General features: G+C 32.4%; 1 protein-coding gene across 1 annotated transcript in view; it reads right to left on the bottom strand.

Moving 5' to 3' along the window:
* Positions 1 to 20,191, bottom strand: part of ADCY2 (adenylate cyclase 2) — a 580,155-nt gene that overhangs the window by 134,601 nt on the left and 425,363 nt on the right. The window contains 6 exon segments of the mRNA XM_001363655.5: positions 5,952 to 6,032; positions 8,748 to 8,788; positions 10,351 to 10,527; positions 11,768 to 11,900; positions 12,492 to 12,650; positions 17,511 to 17,638. Coding sequence (XP_001363692.2) covers positions 5,952 to 6,032; positions 8,748 to 8,788; positions 10,351 to 10,527; positions 11,768 to 11,900; positions 12,492 to 12,650; positions 17,511 to 17,638 — 719 coding nt within the window.

Raw genomic sequence — 20,191 nt, forward strand, 5'->3', positions numbered from 1 at the left:
TTTATAAAACACGAAAGTGGTGCTGCCATAGAAGATAGGTTGATGGAGTCTGAATTGCCTTTCTTAAATGTGTAATTTCAATTTTCTGGGTATTTTAGGTATATGATATTGTCTCATTTTCTGGGCATTTTTCCTAATATCTGATATTTGAACTTGAGGAGCAATCATTTTGTATCTTAAGACCTACTGAGTGAATAATATGGCAAATTAGTAACCTAGACCCAGATAAGAGTATCTTTTTCTTTTAGAAGCCAAGCATCGTAAGACAGAAGGAAAACAACCCTCAGCCCTTTCGTATATTAGACATTTGCCAGAATGTTTTACTAGTAAATACATCTACTCATTCCTATAAAAACAGCCTGAGAAATGAGCAACATTCATGAAGCCACCTAAATTATGTAAATAACCATCCTCAAAAAATAATCTTAATTTTTGAAGAGAGGAATGAGATCTTTTTCTAGTAAGCCTTCTAAAATACTAAGTTTTGAGGGGAATAAAATATACAAATAGTAAAACTTAAATTATGTGAAGAATTTATACTGTTAGATAGGTAAACTGAAAAGTATCAATAATTGCCCTTTACTGGTGCTACTTTGAAATTATAATAGGGGTGTTATAAATAAATAGGTAAATAAAAGTATGCTACTTTTATTTTAAACATGAAACTTGACTAGATATAAAAACCGCTTCTGCCCTATAGAACATCATTTTTGGTGGTAAATGTGAACATAAAATACATCCTCTTGATTGCTAAGTAGTTCTCCCTCATTTACCTATCATATGGCTCTGGAATACAAATTTGATCTTTAAATACAACAGCTGAGAGAGAATATGGTTAAACTTAGCAAAGAAGTACAATCTTAGTAGTTAATAAATTTTTAGTTTGTTAATGTGCTAATGAGTACCATGACAATGGTGTGTCAAAGCTGCTTAATGTAATTTTCTCAATGGGGACATCTTTTTGGTTTTCTAAATGTAGGTTTTGGAAATGGGCTTTAAGGTTAAATGTATATTAAACTCTTATTTTGATAAGTTTTCAGATTTAATTGGCATACTTTATATTAGCATGTGTCACAAGGACAAAGGTACAATTGGAAAAAATATACTTGGTTCCCTTGGAAATGTTTGGTTATAAATAAAAATATTTTGTACTTGCGTTCAAAGATGTAAGTGCAATTTAACCACTCCAAGGTAAATCATGAGCCTCATTCTTTTAAAAACATGTATTTTCATAGATAATGTGTTAGTAAATTATAAAATCTCTGCCTTCTATATGGATAAGATGAATTAGTTTGGAATACTAAATTAACCTCTCTAGGCAATTTGCTTTTAAAATCTGCTTGATAAGGCAGATTGTGGAGTTATTTAAATGACTTACTAAACAATGATTTAGTCCCTTTCCTGATACTTCTGAAAATTATTTAACTAGAGAAGTTTTCAAATGTTAAAGGTTGAACCAGAGTTAAACAAAATGTATTTAAATGGTGCACAATGCTGAGAATGATGCTTTAAGTTTTGACTTGGAACACTTGCTCAGGAAATCAGTACTTTTCTTCCAAGTATGTGCATATTGCACTGTTAGATCATAAGCAGAAATACCTGAATGCTTTATTTAAGTATTTTTATGGACATTAATGCTGTAAATCTCTTATAAAATATATTTAATACAAATGCAAAATGTAATAATTGTAGAACCATGTGTTATCATGTTTTTTTAAATGGTGGCTTTAAAATTTTTGCCACTTGAAATTCTTATATATTCAGATGTCTGAGTGGAAAACATAATAGAGTTTCTATTTTATTATCCAAAAAAAGACAGTTGTCATGAGCCTTCTGGTATGAGATAAGATACCAGACAACATGTGCTTAAAGGTTCATTTTAACTACAAGATAGTCCCTTTTATTAGTTTTATACTAATACAACTAATAATTGATATAGCAATCTTTTCTGAATTAGTTGTTTATGTGCAGTCAGACCATTGACATATTTGAACAAAGATCATAATCCATACCAAAATAGAAGAAAGAATAAAAACAAGATTATATTTTGTTTAAGCACAATGGTGTCAACATTACCTATTCCAACAATATATTTATGTCAAAGAGTGGTAACTAACATCGTAAAAGAAAAAAAAAATTACTGACATGTACTATGAACATTTCCTATAAAAGATGACTAGAAATGAAACAATTAATACAAGAAAGACATTTAAAGAGCTGCAAATTTCCTCAGGAAATAAATACTTGATTTATTCATCAAGTAGACATCATAACCCTAACCAATACCTGTTTCAAATATAAATTCTTTTGAAATATTTTAGAGAGGTATATAGTGGAAAATTTTGATTTCTAATTCTTATAATCTTTCACTATCTATTTCACAAATACCATTCCTTATGAAATGATGAGAAGTAGAGGGCAAGATGCTTGAGTATACATGTTCCTGGCTCCATTGTACAACTGCTTCCTATTTCAAATATTATTTGGAATAAATTAACATGATTAAGTAATATTTAGAGTCACTAGAGTTTCATGGTAATATTCTTTAGAAATGGGATAGGGTCAGAGTACAATTTAACCAGTATGTTTTTTTTTTTTCTGACAGATCACATTAATGTCACTGAGAACTGTCTGAAGGTCAAAATCCTACATCAGTGACTATGGCAGCAGAGTATTGGTGTCAGTAATATGTGTGCTCTCATAGAATATTCTTGAAAAAACATCTACTTTTTTTTGTACTATATAGATAAAACGTCTGGATGACATAATTTCTTACTTTTCCAGTAGCTTTTTTGATCTGCTATACACATTCCTTAAGGTTCTCAGTGAAAAAATATATTCATGAAGTCTCAGATGAGAAAATAAAAGTAAAATCAGAATCATTATACAAAAGGACAAGGGAGGTTGAAAATTCATCAAGTAATGCATAATGTAATTGAACCTAATTTGAGAAATACCACAGTCCATTCCATTTTATTGCTTTCTCTTTCCTTAGTTGATAATTGTGCAATGTCTCTTTTTCTATTTGATTTGTGGAACTTAATTGGTAAACTACAACATAAACATTTATTCTAACATTAAAGATCCATTATAGAATAAGAACACATTGTAACTTGAAAATATTAAGTGACATGCATTAGCATATTAAATGGAACAAAGCAAACAGACACTTTGAAAGCAATTATCAGAAAAACAAAACAAAGCCATAGTATCTAAAGTATTATTATTTATCTCATTTTCCAATTACAGTCATTGGTATGAAAATTACAAAAGATAGAAAAAAAAGCAAGACTAAAAAGGTCGATGATCAAATTGTCAACATTTAGACATACTTACATTGCTTGTGCAGATATGATTAATTATTTTGAAAATCAGTCAGTGAAGCTAGAGACATTAATTTTCTTCTGATGTTTCATTTCATTCTATACACTGACCTGGTTGTAACTATGCTTCATCTACGGTTCATTGAATCCATCCGTCCCTCCATATTATATGTCATTCTTTTACAAGAATCATATATTTTTTGAATTTTTGGCAATTAAGTGACGTGAAGAAATCATATGGACCAACTCTATGAGATGGCACATCAATTTAGTAGTGTATTCTATGAGATTTAATAGCCTTTTTATTATAATTTTGAAGACAGAAGGTTCTTCATTATCTCATACTTTTCTGATTTCACCTAACCTAAGAAATATTAGTCAGGAGTGTATGGGACTTGAGAATTTCCTTATGCTGAGTTGACCTTTGAATTCATTGTTAAAGCTACAGACAATATAAGCTATGACTCTTCTAGAGCCAGATAACTTGGAGATTGAAGTCAAGTCGGCTTTAGGAAGTTTGTTAACAATAAGGCTAGCAGATGTGATGGAATTCTACCTGAGCTATTTAAAATCCTAAAAAAGCATGTTTTTAAAGTGCTCTATTCATTCATTATGCCAGAAAATTTGAAAACTCCTCAGTGGCCACTGGATTGGAAAAGATCAGTTTACCTTCCAATTCTAAGGAAGGACAATGCCAAAGAATGTTCAAATTATTGAAAAATTGTTCTCATTTAATATGCTGGCAAAGTTATACATAATATTGTGCAAACTAAGCTTCAGAAATAAGTGAATCAAGAATTCACAGAAGTGCAGGCTAGTTTTCAAAGAGTCAGAGGAACTAGAGTTTAAATTGCCAACATTAGCTGGATTATGGAGAAAGTAATGGAATTCCAGAAAAAACATCTATTGCTTCTGTGACTACACTAAAGTTTTGGGCAGTCCTCTAAGAAATGAGAATACCAGATCATCTTATTTTTCACCCGAGGACTCTACATGCAGGTCAAGAAGCAATATTTAGAACCAACATGGAATAATTGATCGATTTAAGGTTGGAAAAGGAGTATGGCATGATCGGATATTGTCACCTTTATTACTTAAGTTACATGCAGTATCACACAAAATACCAGGACAAATGATTTAAAAGCCATAATTAAGGTTGTTGAGAGAAATATCCACAGTCTCACATATGAAGACACTGCTACAGTGATGGCAGAAAGAGAAGCAGAATTAAGAAACCTCTTGCTGAGGGGAAAAGAAACGGTAAAAGCTGACTTGAAGCTTCACATAAAAAACAAAATATCTTGGCAACTGGTCCCATTCCTTCCTGGCAAATGGCAGGGAGGGGAGAAGAAATGGAAGCAGTGTCAGATTTTATATTCTTGAGCTCAAAGATCACTGCAGACAGCTACAACAGCCATGAAATTAAAAGATGCTTTCTCTGTAGAAGGGAAACTATGGTAAATTTGGACAGCATAATAAAAAACAGAGACATTACCTTGCCATAAGTGGCTCATAAAGGCAAAATCATTGTTTTCCAGTAGCACTGTATGACTACAAGGAAAGCTAAGGGCCACGGAATTGATGTTTTCAAATTGTGAAGGCTTTTGAGAGTCTTGTGGACAGCAAGAAGATCAAAACAGTCAATATTTCAAGAAATTAATTCAGGCTATTTACTGGAAAGTCTAATACTGAAGCTGAGGCTTAAGCATTTTGGCCATATAATGACAAGACAGGGTTCATTGGAAAAAATATTCTGACGCTGAGAAATATTGAAGACAAAGGAAAAGGGGACAGCAGAGAATAGTGTCATGGAAGCAATGAACATGCATTTTGACAGACTTTAGGAGAAAGGAGAGGAAGGAAGCACCATGCTATATATAGTAAATGGGGTCACAAAGAGTCATGCATGATGGAATGACTAAAGAATATTCACAAAGGGTTGGCTGAGCCCTCAGGAATGTGACATGACTTTTCATCTGGGCAAATGTATAGCCTCTTCATTGGTTTTGAGATTTTGCTGGGCCAGTCAATATTTTTTATACACATGATAAATATTTTCATTTCCCAAAAGCCACCTCATCTGATTGCTGCAAAGCAGTTCAATCTCCACATACGTAGTTGGTAATTTTTTTTAGCTTCTTTTTCCTTCTCTGACTATTGCTACTTTTGTTTAAGTTTCCTATATGGGTATCAATTAAATAGAATCATTCAGTTAGCTGAGTCCTATATGAATATATGCATTAAATATGGTTTCAGATGAATACTATTTTAGCTTTTTAAATAATCCCTATCAATCTTAAAAACACAGACTAATATTATTACTTGCTGATTTTCTTGCCAGTGATACATTTATATTAAAATACATTTTAAAAAGAGAATTTAAAACACTAAAGAACAAGGTGTAAGATGTTATTTATAGGGGACAAATCTAGGAAGGGGGAGACAGAAAATATAGTTTTGAAAGGATAAATATTCTCGAGATGATGATAAATGGAGGGCAAATGAAAATATTTAAAAATATAGCAACAAAAACAAAAACAAACACATAATTTCTGTCTGACTAAAGGAAAAAAAGGTTGGGAATGAAGATGACCAGTAATGTACAACTTTTAAAATATAGCAACATACTTTTGAGCATTGATTCCATCTATTGCCTGAATCATCCTTTCATTCAATTCTTCTTCAAATCTTTTCTTCTGTGATTTGGTTCTAGAGGAAAAAAGAAGCATCACTGAGGAATAAATATTTTAGAATAACTATCATGCCTTTGTACACATGATGCCAAAACATTTGTTCAGTTTCAAAAAGAAATGATGTTGATTGTCAGAATATTTTGTCAACATAACACCAAACATCAAGGCTGATTGAATTTACATGGTGTTATGGTCTTAGTACATACCCCAACTGCAGACTCAACAATTAGTGATGTGAATTAAGTAACAACACTAAAAGAATATCTTGGAAAGTTTTTAGAAAATCTATTATATTGTGAGAAGTTTATATTACGTATCAGAACTCATTTCGATAAAGCTTTATATTTCCATGACTGGCTGCCTTAAGGCAACACCTTTATTTGATAAATAGGAATCTAGTTTTTATATGAACCATTATTAGAAACTTCTCATAAATTTGAGGTGAGTTTGACTGACTGGTCTTGTTTATTATTCCCTGAGTCAATTTGTGGAGAGGTTAGAGAGGTAGGTTATTATTTTAGATTTCTTAAATTTTAACTTGAAAGGCAACATCACATGATGGATAATGGATTGGTTGTCTGTGGGGTTAGGAAATTAGGAGTTAGGAAGTCTTGGATTTGAGTCTTGACTCTCACACTAAACTGGCTTTAGTACTATGGGTAAATCACTTAGTTTCCAGGCAACTATGGAAATTTTCTACACTGATAAAATACTAAGTCCAAACCAATCCTGTCTACCTCCCCCCCCCACTAAAAAAAAAGAAAGAAAAAAAGAAAAAACAACAACATTAACAACCACAAACGTAGCAATGTTTTAAATAGCTTCACACTTTGAGAAAGCTGTTCTTTGGAGTCTTTTCATTTCCTGTTTTAATAGCCTTAACTTGAAAATAAAAAAAAATCATGATTTTAACATGTTCATATCAAGTGCTTTGAAATACTCAATACATTAAAAATGAATAACTGTAGCAGTTTTGAAGTGTTAAATTGAAAACTATTATGTGAATGATTTATAACAGAAAAACTGAGATTTTAGAATTGCTCTTTTGAATTAAACTTAAGACCCTGATTAGAAGGCCTTTAAAAAGAAGAGTTTTCATTAGCATGCCTTAACTTTTATATACTTGGAGTAATAAATAGTGCTAGTGAGGACTCTAGGGTTGACTGTGGAAATAAATATTCTGATTCTCTGTAATTTGACTAAATGTTTTGGTACTGAATGGCCCCCTGTTGTGTATGAGAAATAAACAGTTTTTAAGCTTAGAATAAAAGTTTATCATGAACCTTGATAAATTAATATAAAAATTATAATATTTATAACTTTTCAACATTACCATGCTTTATTCTCTTATGAAATATTTATGAATTCATTTTTATTTATTTTAATAGTACTAGAGAGCACCATTTTATGTATTTATTTTTGTCCTTTTCCCTCATATATAGATTTTCCATTCCTTTTACCACTGGCCATTTCCTCATTGGAATAATAGAGTATGATTCTGGAGTAGTACTAAGTGGCATACATTTAGTAATGAAAATATTTGCATTTAGTTTTCATCTTAGGGGGGAAATGGAAAAGGCACTTTGCTTTGGTTCTGCTTTTTAATTGCCAATAACCAATAAGAATAAAGGATGTCCTTTCATGACTTGATAAATCCCAACCACCTAATAAAACACATACACATATACATGTTTACACATGGGGCATGCTCACACAAATATCCTTTTATTCTCAACTTTCCGTTGGAAAAATATCACAAGAAAGTTATTGGAATTTGAAGGAAGAAAGGATTTAGCCATAGAATGGTAATTTAGAGGAAGGTATGTGGAAATGTAGTTGATCTCCACCCCTTCTTGAATACAAAGTCATTTTTTTTTGCCACAATTAGTCAACAAGTATTTTATTATGCATCTACTAATTGTCTAGTATCAGACACTGCACTAACCTCTGGGGATACAAAGACAAAATTAAGCATTACTTGTCTTAAAGGGTATTTCATTCTTTGAGAGGACATTCAATGAGACTGGTTTCAGACATGCTTTATCAGAAGTCTTTAAAACCAGAAGTCAACAAGCATTTATTTTGTGCCTACCATTTGCAATGTATTGTGCTAAGTGGTAGCCATACCAAGAAAAGCAAAAAAGCAGTCCCTGCCCTCAAGGAGCTCACAGTCTAATGGGGGAGATAATATGTTAAGCAATTATGTAACAACAAAAAATTAAATAATACAGCATGAACTAGAATTAATCTCTGACAATCTTAAAAGGAAGTGTGTTTATTAGTAATAAATTTAAAGATAATTCTATTCAACATAACAATTTGTATATCTCATGAAGTTTTTATAATAAGATAAGATCAAATTATTTCTTTAATTTAATGATATTAAACTTTGTTATAATGTTTTTGGGAAACTGAATGCAATCCAAAAGGCATTTTGAAAATCGACTTGTTTCTTTAGGGAACAGAATTTATTTATTTTTTTTAACCCTTAGTTTTTGAGTTAGAAGCAACTCTAAGACAAAAGAGCAAGGGATAGGCAAACAGTGTTAAATGAGTTGTCTAGGGTTATATAGCTAGAAAATGTCTGGGGTAAGATTTGATCCCAGAACCTTCAGAATCCAGGCTTGATTCTCTTTCTGCTGTGTCATCTAGCTGCCTATGACAACAGATTTTTACCTCTTAGCGAGAAAAGAGCAGTATATTTAAACTATTTAGAAAGGGTAACACATACCTTATGCGGTGCTGAAAGTGATGTTGACCCATTGGCACATCCTAGAGGACAAAAAAAAAAGAATATGTATTAGTTACAGATCATGACTTCCAAGATAATTTGTGAAGTGACAACAACATATATATCACATAGCCATCTGCTTTCATAATGAAGGTTATAGGTAGGTGAAAAATAATTCTTATGGGTAACTAGATTCCCATCCTCCATAACTGTCTACATGGCACTATTACATCCAAAGAAAAAGTGAAAAAATGTATTAAATTTCCTATATGTTCCATCTATACAATTCCAAATGTCTGGATCATAAGACATTAGGATGGCTTTGTAACTTTTTTATATTTCATCCTGATAATTTTAGGTTTGGTCCCAAGCAATTGATTCCACAAGGATGAACAGATTAAATCTGATTAGAATTTTATTCAGTTTAATTTAAAGGATTTTGTTGAAAATGAAAATACTTTTTAGATAAAAACATGAGTACATAACACATTTTGAAAATTTACTAAATAACAGGTTTTACAACAGAGGTGATAACTACAGCACAGTTCAACAAGATTTCTAGGGAAAAAAATTAAAACAATACCCATAGAAATCACAGAAGGTTATCTCCAGATGAGCCCTAAAGAGCATCATATGAGCAGGACCAAATGGGATGAGGGAACAATGACAATCTCTTGCTGGGTCTGTGCTAGGTCAGAAATAGTGTTTCAGGAGTAAAATCTTATAACTTCTAATGGAACCAAAGTTAACAGACACAGCCATTCATGAAAAACTGATTATCCATTTCCATTTCACAGATCAATTGAAGCCAAGAAGTAACAGTGTGGGAGCATACTGCCCTTATGTAACTGGAGAAGGGTCACTGCTCTGGGAGGAATATGACTCAGTGTTGTAACAATATGAGGTGTCATAGAAAAAGGAGAGTTTATTTTGTTAGATTGGAAAATCCTCCAAGTTAGAAATTGCTTGTAATACATGACATAGTCCTTTGAATGAAGTGTATTCTGAAATGCTTATTGAAGACTTATAAAAATATGTTAAAAGTCGACAGATGACTTATTAATTATTTACAAAAGATAGACCTAAATTACAGTGCACAGATAAATGTGTACATGTGTATAAATGCATATGTGTAATATACTTATCTCTCTATAGTTATGTGTATGTATATGAAAGAATTTCTTTGTAGTCAGGATTGCTTGATATTATTAATAATATTATGATATGGCTTAAATATAAATGACTATGTTTTTGTACCTTTCACAGTGAGGCACAATTTCCCTATCACTTTGTGTGATAGAGACAGATATGGTTACTATGTTCATTACAAAATTATTCGGCACTGTCATTTTGAAAAATAACAAAACTGAGACCATTTGGATTTAGAAACTACAGTCATTAAGGAATAAAAATTAAAGAATGCTCAAGTTGGTGTAATTCACAAACTGACCAACCAGAATGATTTTTCTGGAAAAAGAGACCAACAAATGTTTAACATGGATTACAGGTAAGATGTCAAGGAATGGTGGAACATTTTGTTATTGAGAAAATATATTTTCCTCTCATAATTAGAGTACTTTAAGTGACATAAAAAAGTCCATACTGTGGTACTGATCTTGCCATTTTCTGTTGTCATGCTGTCCCTGTGATGTAAGTGTGCAAATGGCTTGGCTGCTCCCCAGGACTCCAAATACCGGGTCATGCGGACAGACGCCCGCATCTTGGCTCCATCTAATGTATGTCTGGGTCTAAAGAGGTGCTGAGGACTTCTTCTTTCTCCCTGGTGGTGAAATATAAAGAAACAGGCACATTGCACATTCAAAGCATTCCATTCACTTAGGTGTTATAGTATACATAATGACTTTTACAAGGTTCTTTAAGATTGAATTTATTAATGAGAAAATCTGTTTATCCTTCTATCTTCTTTACTAAAGCATGTGTAGGTACATATCTTTAATATTATGCATCATTTAAAACCCTACTAAAAACACACACCTTCTCCATGAAGCCCCCAAAAATTAATTTGCCTTTAAATAAAAACTTACATTCTATTTAGAATCAATACTATGTATTGGTTCTAAGGTAGAAGAATGGTAAGGACTAGGCAATGGGGATTAAGTGACTTGCCCAGGGTCACACAACTAAGAAGTCTCTGGTGCCAGATTTGAATTCTGGACTTCCTCTCTCCAGGCTTAGCTCTCTATCTAAAGAGACACCTAGCTTCCCCCAAGTTGTTACTCATAATCAGTTTATTTAGTTTACTATTTTCAGTAGTTAGATACAGCAAAACATAATTTATAGAATCTTAGTCAAGTTAAGTGTTTTGGATAAATGAAGTTTCCAGACAACTAAAATGTATCTTTTCAAGAATTAAAATAATAACTTAAAAGATTAACCACTTTGGCATAGATATTTCTGAGATACTCTTTGTTTAAAAAATGACTCTATAATATAAAATGTCACCACCTTTTTTTTTTGCCAAATTATTACATTCTCCTTTGAATCACAGTTAATTAGTTTGCTTCTGCCCCATTAAGCTCCTTTAGGACAGAATTTATCTTTCTATACCAGGATCTTTCACAGAGTAGATGATCAATTATTGTTATTGATGAAAGGTGTATTAGTGGTGTCATCAATCTAGTAGTGTATATCGTAACTAACTAATAAAAATTAACAGATTGTTTAAAGTCACCATTAATGTATATACCTAGTGACCAATTCAACCTACTTTTGTTGATTTTGCTTGTGTGCAGTGACTTCAAAGCAAATTATTTTCATCATAGTTAGAAAAACAAATGCAGTTTTATAAAGGAAACAATCGTGAGTTGCTAAAGATGGATTATTGAACTCAACTCCATAAATGTTTGGGTTGAGAGCCTTCTACAGTCTAGGTCTTTACTTTAGTGATAAAAATATTCCATTATTGAAATCTTTTAATTTCTGTTTTTTTTTCCTGACAGTTTTATCACAGAAAAAAATGGTTTGAAAATCAGCCAAAGACTCTTTATATCAATACTGACCTTGGGATTGATCACAAAATAGGTTTTGACATAATGTTCTTTCAAATATGGGTCCCTGATATCTCCATCTCCTTCTTCTACCTTGTAAGCTCCATTCAAGTGTTCTAAGGTAACCGAAGTAATGTGAACACGCCTGCAATATCAGGACAATGTGAAAATTATCTTTGTGCCTATGATATTTAACTTATTTTTACTTTGCCAAATATTCTCCTATTTTAAAGGTAAAAAGAAAGCTGAGTCCAGGTAAGAATTGAATGTGAGTGAAAGGTTGGGAATACCCAGTATCTATTTATAAAGCATCACTAGGGACTACTATTGACATTTTCTGCCATACACAAAATTAAGGAAATTTATTTTGGATCTTTGCACTAACAGTCTTAGTTATATACAATTTGACTTCAGACATTCAGATTATTTTTATGAAACTCATGCAAAAGTTTTGCAGGAATGCAATGAACTCCAAAAAAAGAAGAAAAAAGGAATATTTGCCCCTTTCAATGCTCAAATCAAAGATTTAACTTGGAAAAAGTGATATTAAAATGTTGAGATTCAATCAATATTTTAGACATCTTAATTTTCTGATAAAGAACAAATAACTATAAACTAAGTAGGTGATCAGATTTAATAAATAGTATCTCTTTACATGTATTGGGGGTAAGGATTTTGTCAACTAAGAACCAAGTCAAGAATGCTGACTTAATTAGCCCAAGTGAACTTGTCATACCCTGGAACACCTCCAGCTTCCATGTGATTTGCCAGGGTAACATCATGAGACCAGACATCATATTGCCACTTCTGCAAACCAATTACACCACAGAGGACATTCCCAGAGTGTACTCCCACACGCATGTTGATATCAACTCCAGTTGCATCTCTTACTTTCCTAAACAGAAGAAAAAAACTACATAAAGATGGATAAAACACCTTTTCTTGCCACATCCACCCTAACCAAATCAGCTGACATTCTATCACTCCCTTTTTTTTTTCACATAGTTTAAAAATAATACTGTAATGAACTGGATTGTGTTGTATAACGCAACTGCTAGCAGCCAACAAAGGAGACATCTTGACCATATTCATTTCTGGAACCAAGGTTAACTGAAAGGCAGAGACTTGGGACTCTTAAAAAATGGCAGAGCAAAGAACAAGAAAGCCGTATTCATACTACTTTGAAAATAGCCTTGATTAAAGGACAAGCAGAGAGTAGAGATCATTTTTGGGAAAGTAAGAAATCTGAACCTGGGGAAAGGATTAGAAATATTTTTATTATCCCAACCTAAGTAATCAAATCAGCTAATTTTGAAAAAAAAATCTCTATTAAACACACAGAAAAAAGAATTTTCTTAGAGACAGAATATAAAGATTTTAAAAGAAACTACACATCTCCATTTTACATGCTTGTTTGCAATAAATTCCTTTAAAAAACAAACAAACCTTATCTTCTGCCTTAGACTAGATACAAGTATCAGTTCCAAGACAGAAGAGGGGGTAAGTTTTAGACAACTGGGGTTAAGTAACTTGCCCAGGGTCACACAGCTAGGAAGTGCCTGAGGCTATATTTGAACCAAGGACCTCTGGTCTCCAGGCTTGGAACTCTACTCACTGGGCTTCTTAACTACCTCAAAATAAAATAAATTCTAAATATTACTTTCAAAACTGTTCTACTTGTCTGTTTCTTTCTCTATTCTCTTCTGTTTAATGGCTTAAAAAAATTAGCTTTACTATTGATAACCCTGAAACATCCCATCCATTCCCCAGCATAAGCACTTCATCATAGATTCTTTGGAATCATTATTGGTCACTTATTTGATCTGATTAAAAAAAATCTCTCAAAGTTGTTTTTATTTACAATATTATTAAATAAGTCTTTTTTTAATCATGCTTTTGCTCACTTTGTGACAATTGACACTACACAAAAATCATCTCTTTTGTCACTTCTTTCTAGGTTTCTCTGGACTGGTGTTTTTAATTTTAATTCCTATTTAATTAAGCCATTTTCATCTGAATTACTTCTAAATTCTTCTATTCCTTTAAAGCAGCAGTTCCCCCAGGGGAATTCAAGGACTTCTAGGGACCACAAGGTCAAAACTATTTTCATATAAATACTGACATTATTTGTCTAATCAAATCAATCTTCTCTTGTCCAACTACATATCTTTATGAATCCAAATTTTCTTCATATACTCTAATCCAAACAACATATTTTAAAGATTAAAAGTAAAGGCATATATGATAACCCTGTATTAAGTTAGATATTAAAAAGTTTTGAAAAAATATTCAAAACAATGACATTTTTTCACTATATTTTTGATTTGGAAAATAAGTTTTTTTCATAACAATGTTATTTGTATTACTGTGTAATGATATTATTATTATTTTTAAATGGATCAAATAAATATTTTTAATGTAGGTTTTAATTGCTTGTATTAGCAATATTTACTGTATTGTAAATATTGACAGATATTTACTTATAGAAACAAAAACTATCTGAGGTCCTCTGATTCATAAGAATTTAAAGAGATCATAACACACACACACACAAAATTTAAGAACCACTGTATTAGAGTTTCATTTCCCCTTTCCCTCCCCTGGGGGATTATGCTAAGTTTAAAGAATGTCATTCTTGATATTAAGCATATAAATTTCGCCTTTTGGAATATTATATTTAAGACCTTTTGAAATATTATACTTCTAGATCTTTCTTTTAGAACTGTCAGCCAGGTCTAATGTTAGGATTTCATTTTAATAACATGGCATTTTAACTTCTTTCTGTATGTTTACAGTATTTTTTGCTTGAAATGGAAGCTATGGATTTTTATGTCATTTCTAAATTATATTTTTTGTGGAGTTTAGAGATTCTTTTCAGGAAGTAACCTGTGTATTCTTTCTATAATTACCTGGCATTCTGGTTCTGAAAAATCTAAGGAGTTTTTCCTTATGATTTCTCAAAATATGGTATTCGGGTCATACTTTTATAATGGTGGTTTTCTGGGATTGCATTTATTTCCAGATTATTTCTATTCAAGATGTTTTCCAGGTCCTTTGCTTTGCATATGAGATATCCTAAATTTTATTCTATTTTTCTAATATTTTGTTTTTCTTCTAATGTATCTTGCTGTCTCATGGAGTCTTTAATTTCTGCTTAGTGTGTCTTATGTTTCAAGGAATTCTTTTTTTGGATGACTTACCACTTTCTCTTCTAATCAACTTACTGTTCTTAAAATTCTTTCTTGTTGATTTTTATCTTTTTATCTATTATTTCACTTCTTTGTATTCATGTAATATATGAGAATACATTTTCCCACCTTTCAGTCTTTGTCTATAGCTGTTAGGGATTTAGGATTGATTAGATTAGGTCAAATGAAATGATGTTGAAAAATACTTAGGGCAGTGCCTGAAATATAGAAGAAATTTGATAAATACTTCCTTATTTGTATAATTTCATAATGGTTGAAATGTTCTTTATTTTTTCATCTTTACTGATTTAGTTTCTTAACTAAGGCTTGCTGCCAGTCAGGCATGAGCCCCTGCTGAAATTATGGTTACCAGTAGTCAGCCCAGTTTTATCTGGCTCTGCATCCCTTTGAGTTCTTTGCTGACCTTCACCTATTGGGATTAAGCTCAGTAGTGTGCTGGAGGCAGCTTGAATCAGCTTTTGAAAACTAATTCTTAAATTTTCAGTGTGAGCAACAACACCTTGGAAATAAGAAAATACTATAAATCAGGACTTAATTTACTGTTTTGTTGATTCTACAGATTAAGAAAGTGATGAATAAAATGTTAATAACAGAGATTAAGCCTCTTTCTATATAAACACAACATTGTAAATATGAAAAAAAAATAGTATCTGTGATTGCATCGGTGTGGGAAATTTAACAGCAGGTCACACCACCATTTTCTTCATGTCTTTTTAGAAGGAAATAGAGAGGGCAACTAATGTGGCTCAGTGGATTGAGAGTTAGGTCTAAAGACATGATGTCCTGGGTTCAAATCTAGCCTCAGATACTTCCTAGTTATATGACTTGGAGTTAAGTAACTTGCAAGGTCCTAATTCAACAAGATTAGATTTCCATCCATTCTGCCATATTGGCAATATATAAGAACTTATGTAAAGGTACTATATCCCACTCTCAAATTTAATTAATATAATTCATTGAAAATGATCAGAGATATTGGAGTGGTTTGCCATTTCCTTTTGGAGCTCATTTGATAGATTAGGAAACTGAGGCAAATTGGGTTAAGTGATTTGTCCAGGATCACACAGTTACTAAGTATCTGAGGCCAGATTTGTACTCAGGAAGATGTCTCCCTAACTCAAATTCCAGCACTCTATCAACACTACCATGTCTGTCATAAATGTAAAATGCCCATGCAAATGAATATACAAAAAGATATATAGTCACATTGTATTCATTATTTTTGGTCTAGAGACAATGAAAGAATTCTACTTTAGGAGAAAACATGAAGTAAATTGTAGCTGCTTATTGCCTTACCATGAAGAGTAAGAGCAACAATCTATTATTGTAAGGAAAACCGTAAACTTTGAAAAATGTTATTAAACCAAGATAAAAATTATCCTTCTTGCTCCTGACAGAGGAAACAGGCTCATTGAGCATGAAACAAACATACCTGATAATAAGACAGACAAAGCATTTTTTCAAATGAATAATATTTTTTAGAAAAACTATTGAGTGCATTATCCCTCTCCTCAACAGGTCAATTAATACAACAACAACAACAATAATAATAATAATAATAATAATAATAGCTAGCATTTGTAGTACCTACTATATGCTAGGGACTATACTAAGTGCTTTATAAATAATTTCTCATTTAATTCTCATAACAACTCATTGAGATATATGGTATTATTATCCTCTTTTTATATCAGAGGAAATTTAGGCAAGCAAAGGTTAAGTGCCAAAAGTCACACAAAAATAAGTCTCTGAGTCAGGATTTGAACTCAGGTCTCACTGCCTCCAGACCAGCCCTCTATTCACTTGGATACTTAGCTGTCCAAAAATGGTCCTCAGTTTTGCTAATTGCCGAATGAAAGATATAGGTGATTGACAATCTTTAGGGTTCCTTTAAATTCTCATGACTTCATGGTAAGTTCTTTGGCTTCCAAAAGTTTTAAATGATAGAACTATACTCACAAATTGTTTACTTAGATGTAATATAAGTGGTTTTGATTAGAAGTTATCTATAGTTCTAGATTCAATGTACTATAGTTATGTCTCTAAAATAGATTGACATTTCATTTTGACACAACCTAGTTCTCAACAAACACTGAAAAAAATTCTACCAAATATATTGCCTGTAAAAAGAGTTGGATCCTTAACAGAAAAGAGAGCTTGAACAGTATGATATAAACATTGAATATTGAATTTGGTCAGCATTGTCTTTCTAAGATGACTTTAAAATATTATTATGGTCATCATATACATTATTATTTCAGCTCAGAATTCTTCATTCTGCATCTTTTCATGAAAATCTCCCGTTTTCCTCTGAAATCTTCATACTCATAATTTTTGATGACATAGCAATATTACAGTATCTTTATAGACTTCAATTTATTTAGTCATTGTCCAGTCATTGAATATACATTTTGTCCCACCTTATTGTTAAAAATAATGCTGAATTTCAAAAATGTACCCATAACTATCCTAAAGAAATAATATAGTTAAAGATGAAACATTTAGATCATTTAAATTTTAAGCCTAAATATTTTCTTTGCACCTACTTTATAGCTTCACACATGTCTAGTCCCATTTTCACACAATTCTTGGCATGGTTTGGAAGAGATATAGGGAGGCCAGACACACAGTAGTAGCAGTCTCCTAAAATTTTGATTCTCATGCATTCATTTTCCTGAAAAGAAAAAAAAATAAACATGAAGTATCATGATGTCCTTACATACTGATATGATGTTTAGTTAGATTCATGTAATATGAAAGGTTTTATTCATACTGAGAATTCTAAAGGCATTTTTGCTTGCGATGAAAGAAAAATCAAATGGAATGATTTTCCAATATTATTCCTCTTCCATTGACCCATTTTGAGGAAGGAGAAGAGAGAAGAGGCAACAGAAGAGTGGGCAGAAGAGTCTAGAGATGTCTGTCCTTATTCAGAAGCTGGGGTGTAAAGTAAAACAAGAATTAATTCTACTAGGTCAAAAGATTCATGTCTTACCTTTCCTGTGATTTTTCAATGCAACCTCCTCTGCTCTCATTTCCAACTTTCAATTAAGGAGTTTCTACTTATGATCTTAAAATGGAGAAAATGTACTCCCCCCCCAAAAAAAAATTGGCTGCAACAAATACACTTAGAGTTCTTCATAAGAGTTTACAGACAGACACACACATGTGTGCATATGTATTTACAAAAGGAGAAAGAAAAGAAGCTCATTTTTATTTTATATCTACCCTTAAACCTAATTCAACCTGCCCATTATGCCCTTTTTCTTTCAGATGATAAAAATAGAAGTCGCCACTTCTTTTCATGCTTACTTCAGACAACATTAAAATGCCTGATAACATTATTTTAAGTCAGTAAAAGAAAGCAAACAATTATCTCTTATATAAGGCTTCTCTCTCCTGCTTCATAAACAGTGGTTCTGAATCACAACAGAATATGAAATTCATAAAAATAAAGACAGTGAATTAATTTTCTGTGGTTTAAAGTCTGCATTAAACAGTATTCACTCAGTGTACTAAGCTCTTGTTTGCTTGAGATTCTTCACATTTTAATTTTGTTATTAACAATATATTGTTGTATTTAATGAACAGTTTGCTGACTGGGATGATCCTCTTGCTCCTAGGACAATGCCATCCAAGGCATCTAGACTATTCGTCCATGGACACTTGGGAGACAACTGGGAAGCTAGGACATAACTCCTCCTTGTGGAACTCCAAGTAGCTCGCAGGATTCCCTGATTCTATTTGGAGTAAAAAGAAGGGAATAATTGTGACTCCTTAGCATCTTGGCAATGGCAAAAATACAAATGCTAGCCTCATGGATTCTCTAGCAAAAGGATTCAGGAAAGGTTTTTTTCCCCCCTTTTTTTGAGAGCAGGGGTGGAATGTAGCTCATGATTCTCCTAATTCCTTCTTGAACATCCCAGAGATTCACTAGACAGTTGTCCAAACTACTTTGGGGACTGGGAAAGGAAGACATTAATTTTCATGTTACCAATTGCCTTCCTTCAAAAGACTAGACATCTTTTGGATTTGACTTGTCAGCAAAGATGAAGTTACAGATTCCCTGGTGCTCCTTGCTGTATAGCCAATGACTACCAGACTATCAAGGGTGCTAGAATTAGCTGTCTTGAAAAATTGTCGTATTAGTGACCTCTAAAACTAAACAGTGTGATCCCCAAGGTCAAGATTTAATTTTCCTAAAGCTCTGAAGGAATGGGCATTTTTATTCAATAATGGACTGAATGTCATTGTAACAAACATGTTTTGAAAAAAAATTCTTGTTGGAAATATTTTTTTATACCTGAATCAAGTAGCAGCTAGAATAATAATTTAAATAATAAGCATTTATAAAGTATTTTTACATTGTTTTTTTTAAACCCTTAACTTCTGTCTTGGAATCAATACTATGTATTGGTTCTAAGGCAGGAGAATGGTAAGGGCTAGGCAATGGGGGTTAAGTGATTTGTCCAGGATCACACAGCTAAGAAGTATCTGAGGCCAGATTTGAACTTAGGACCTCCCATCTCTGGCCTGGCTCTCAATCCACTGAGCTACCCAGCTGCCTCCTGTATTTTTACATTGTTAAAGTACTTGAGAAATATGATTTCATTTTATCCTTAAAACAACTATGGGAGGTTAGGATTTCCTGACTCTATGTCTAGTTTTTTATACTTTGCATGAACCTAATTGCCTAAAGGAGGTAGTTTATTGGAAATATCTATAAAAGTTATATTTAAACATATAGGATTTGAAAAAATAAACATGCTTGGAATAAATATTTCTATGAGTTTCTTTACTCTGGTCATATTTGTAAGATTTGGAGAATTATTCTCCCTCTATTTAAGATATACTTTCTTTACTCGACTCCTATTCTGATAGCCTGATGTGGCATAGAGGTGACCCTGTATTCTTAAAGACTATAATAGTACATCACGAGGTCTGGCTCATCTTTTATACCAGGAAAGGCTTAAAGCATAGGCTCCATGACAGACTGTCTGGCTCTTCTCCAAGGATAAATCTAGTTAAGTGAAGAGCTGGCCATAGAAGGCTCACTTATTTCACCAATGAAGACGTAATAGGAATTGTGTCTATACTGAAAGAGAGAGTATCAACACAAGTGAACTCACAATTGTTTAAAGGTGAGTCTCACATCTCGGCTGACCCTTGGTTTCCCACTCTTGTTGGCCAATTATTTCAAGTAGCAAAGGAGTCAAAGGAGAGGGTG

This window comes from Monodelphis domestica, chromosome 3, assembly GCF_027887165.1.
Source record: "Monodelphis domestica isolate mMonDom1 chromosome 3, mMonDom1.pri, whole genome shotgun sequence".
NCBI lineage: Eukaryota > Metazoa > Chordata > Mammalia > Didelphimorphia > Didelphidae > Monodelphis > Monodelphis domestica.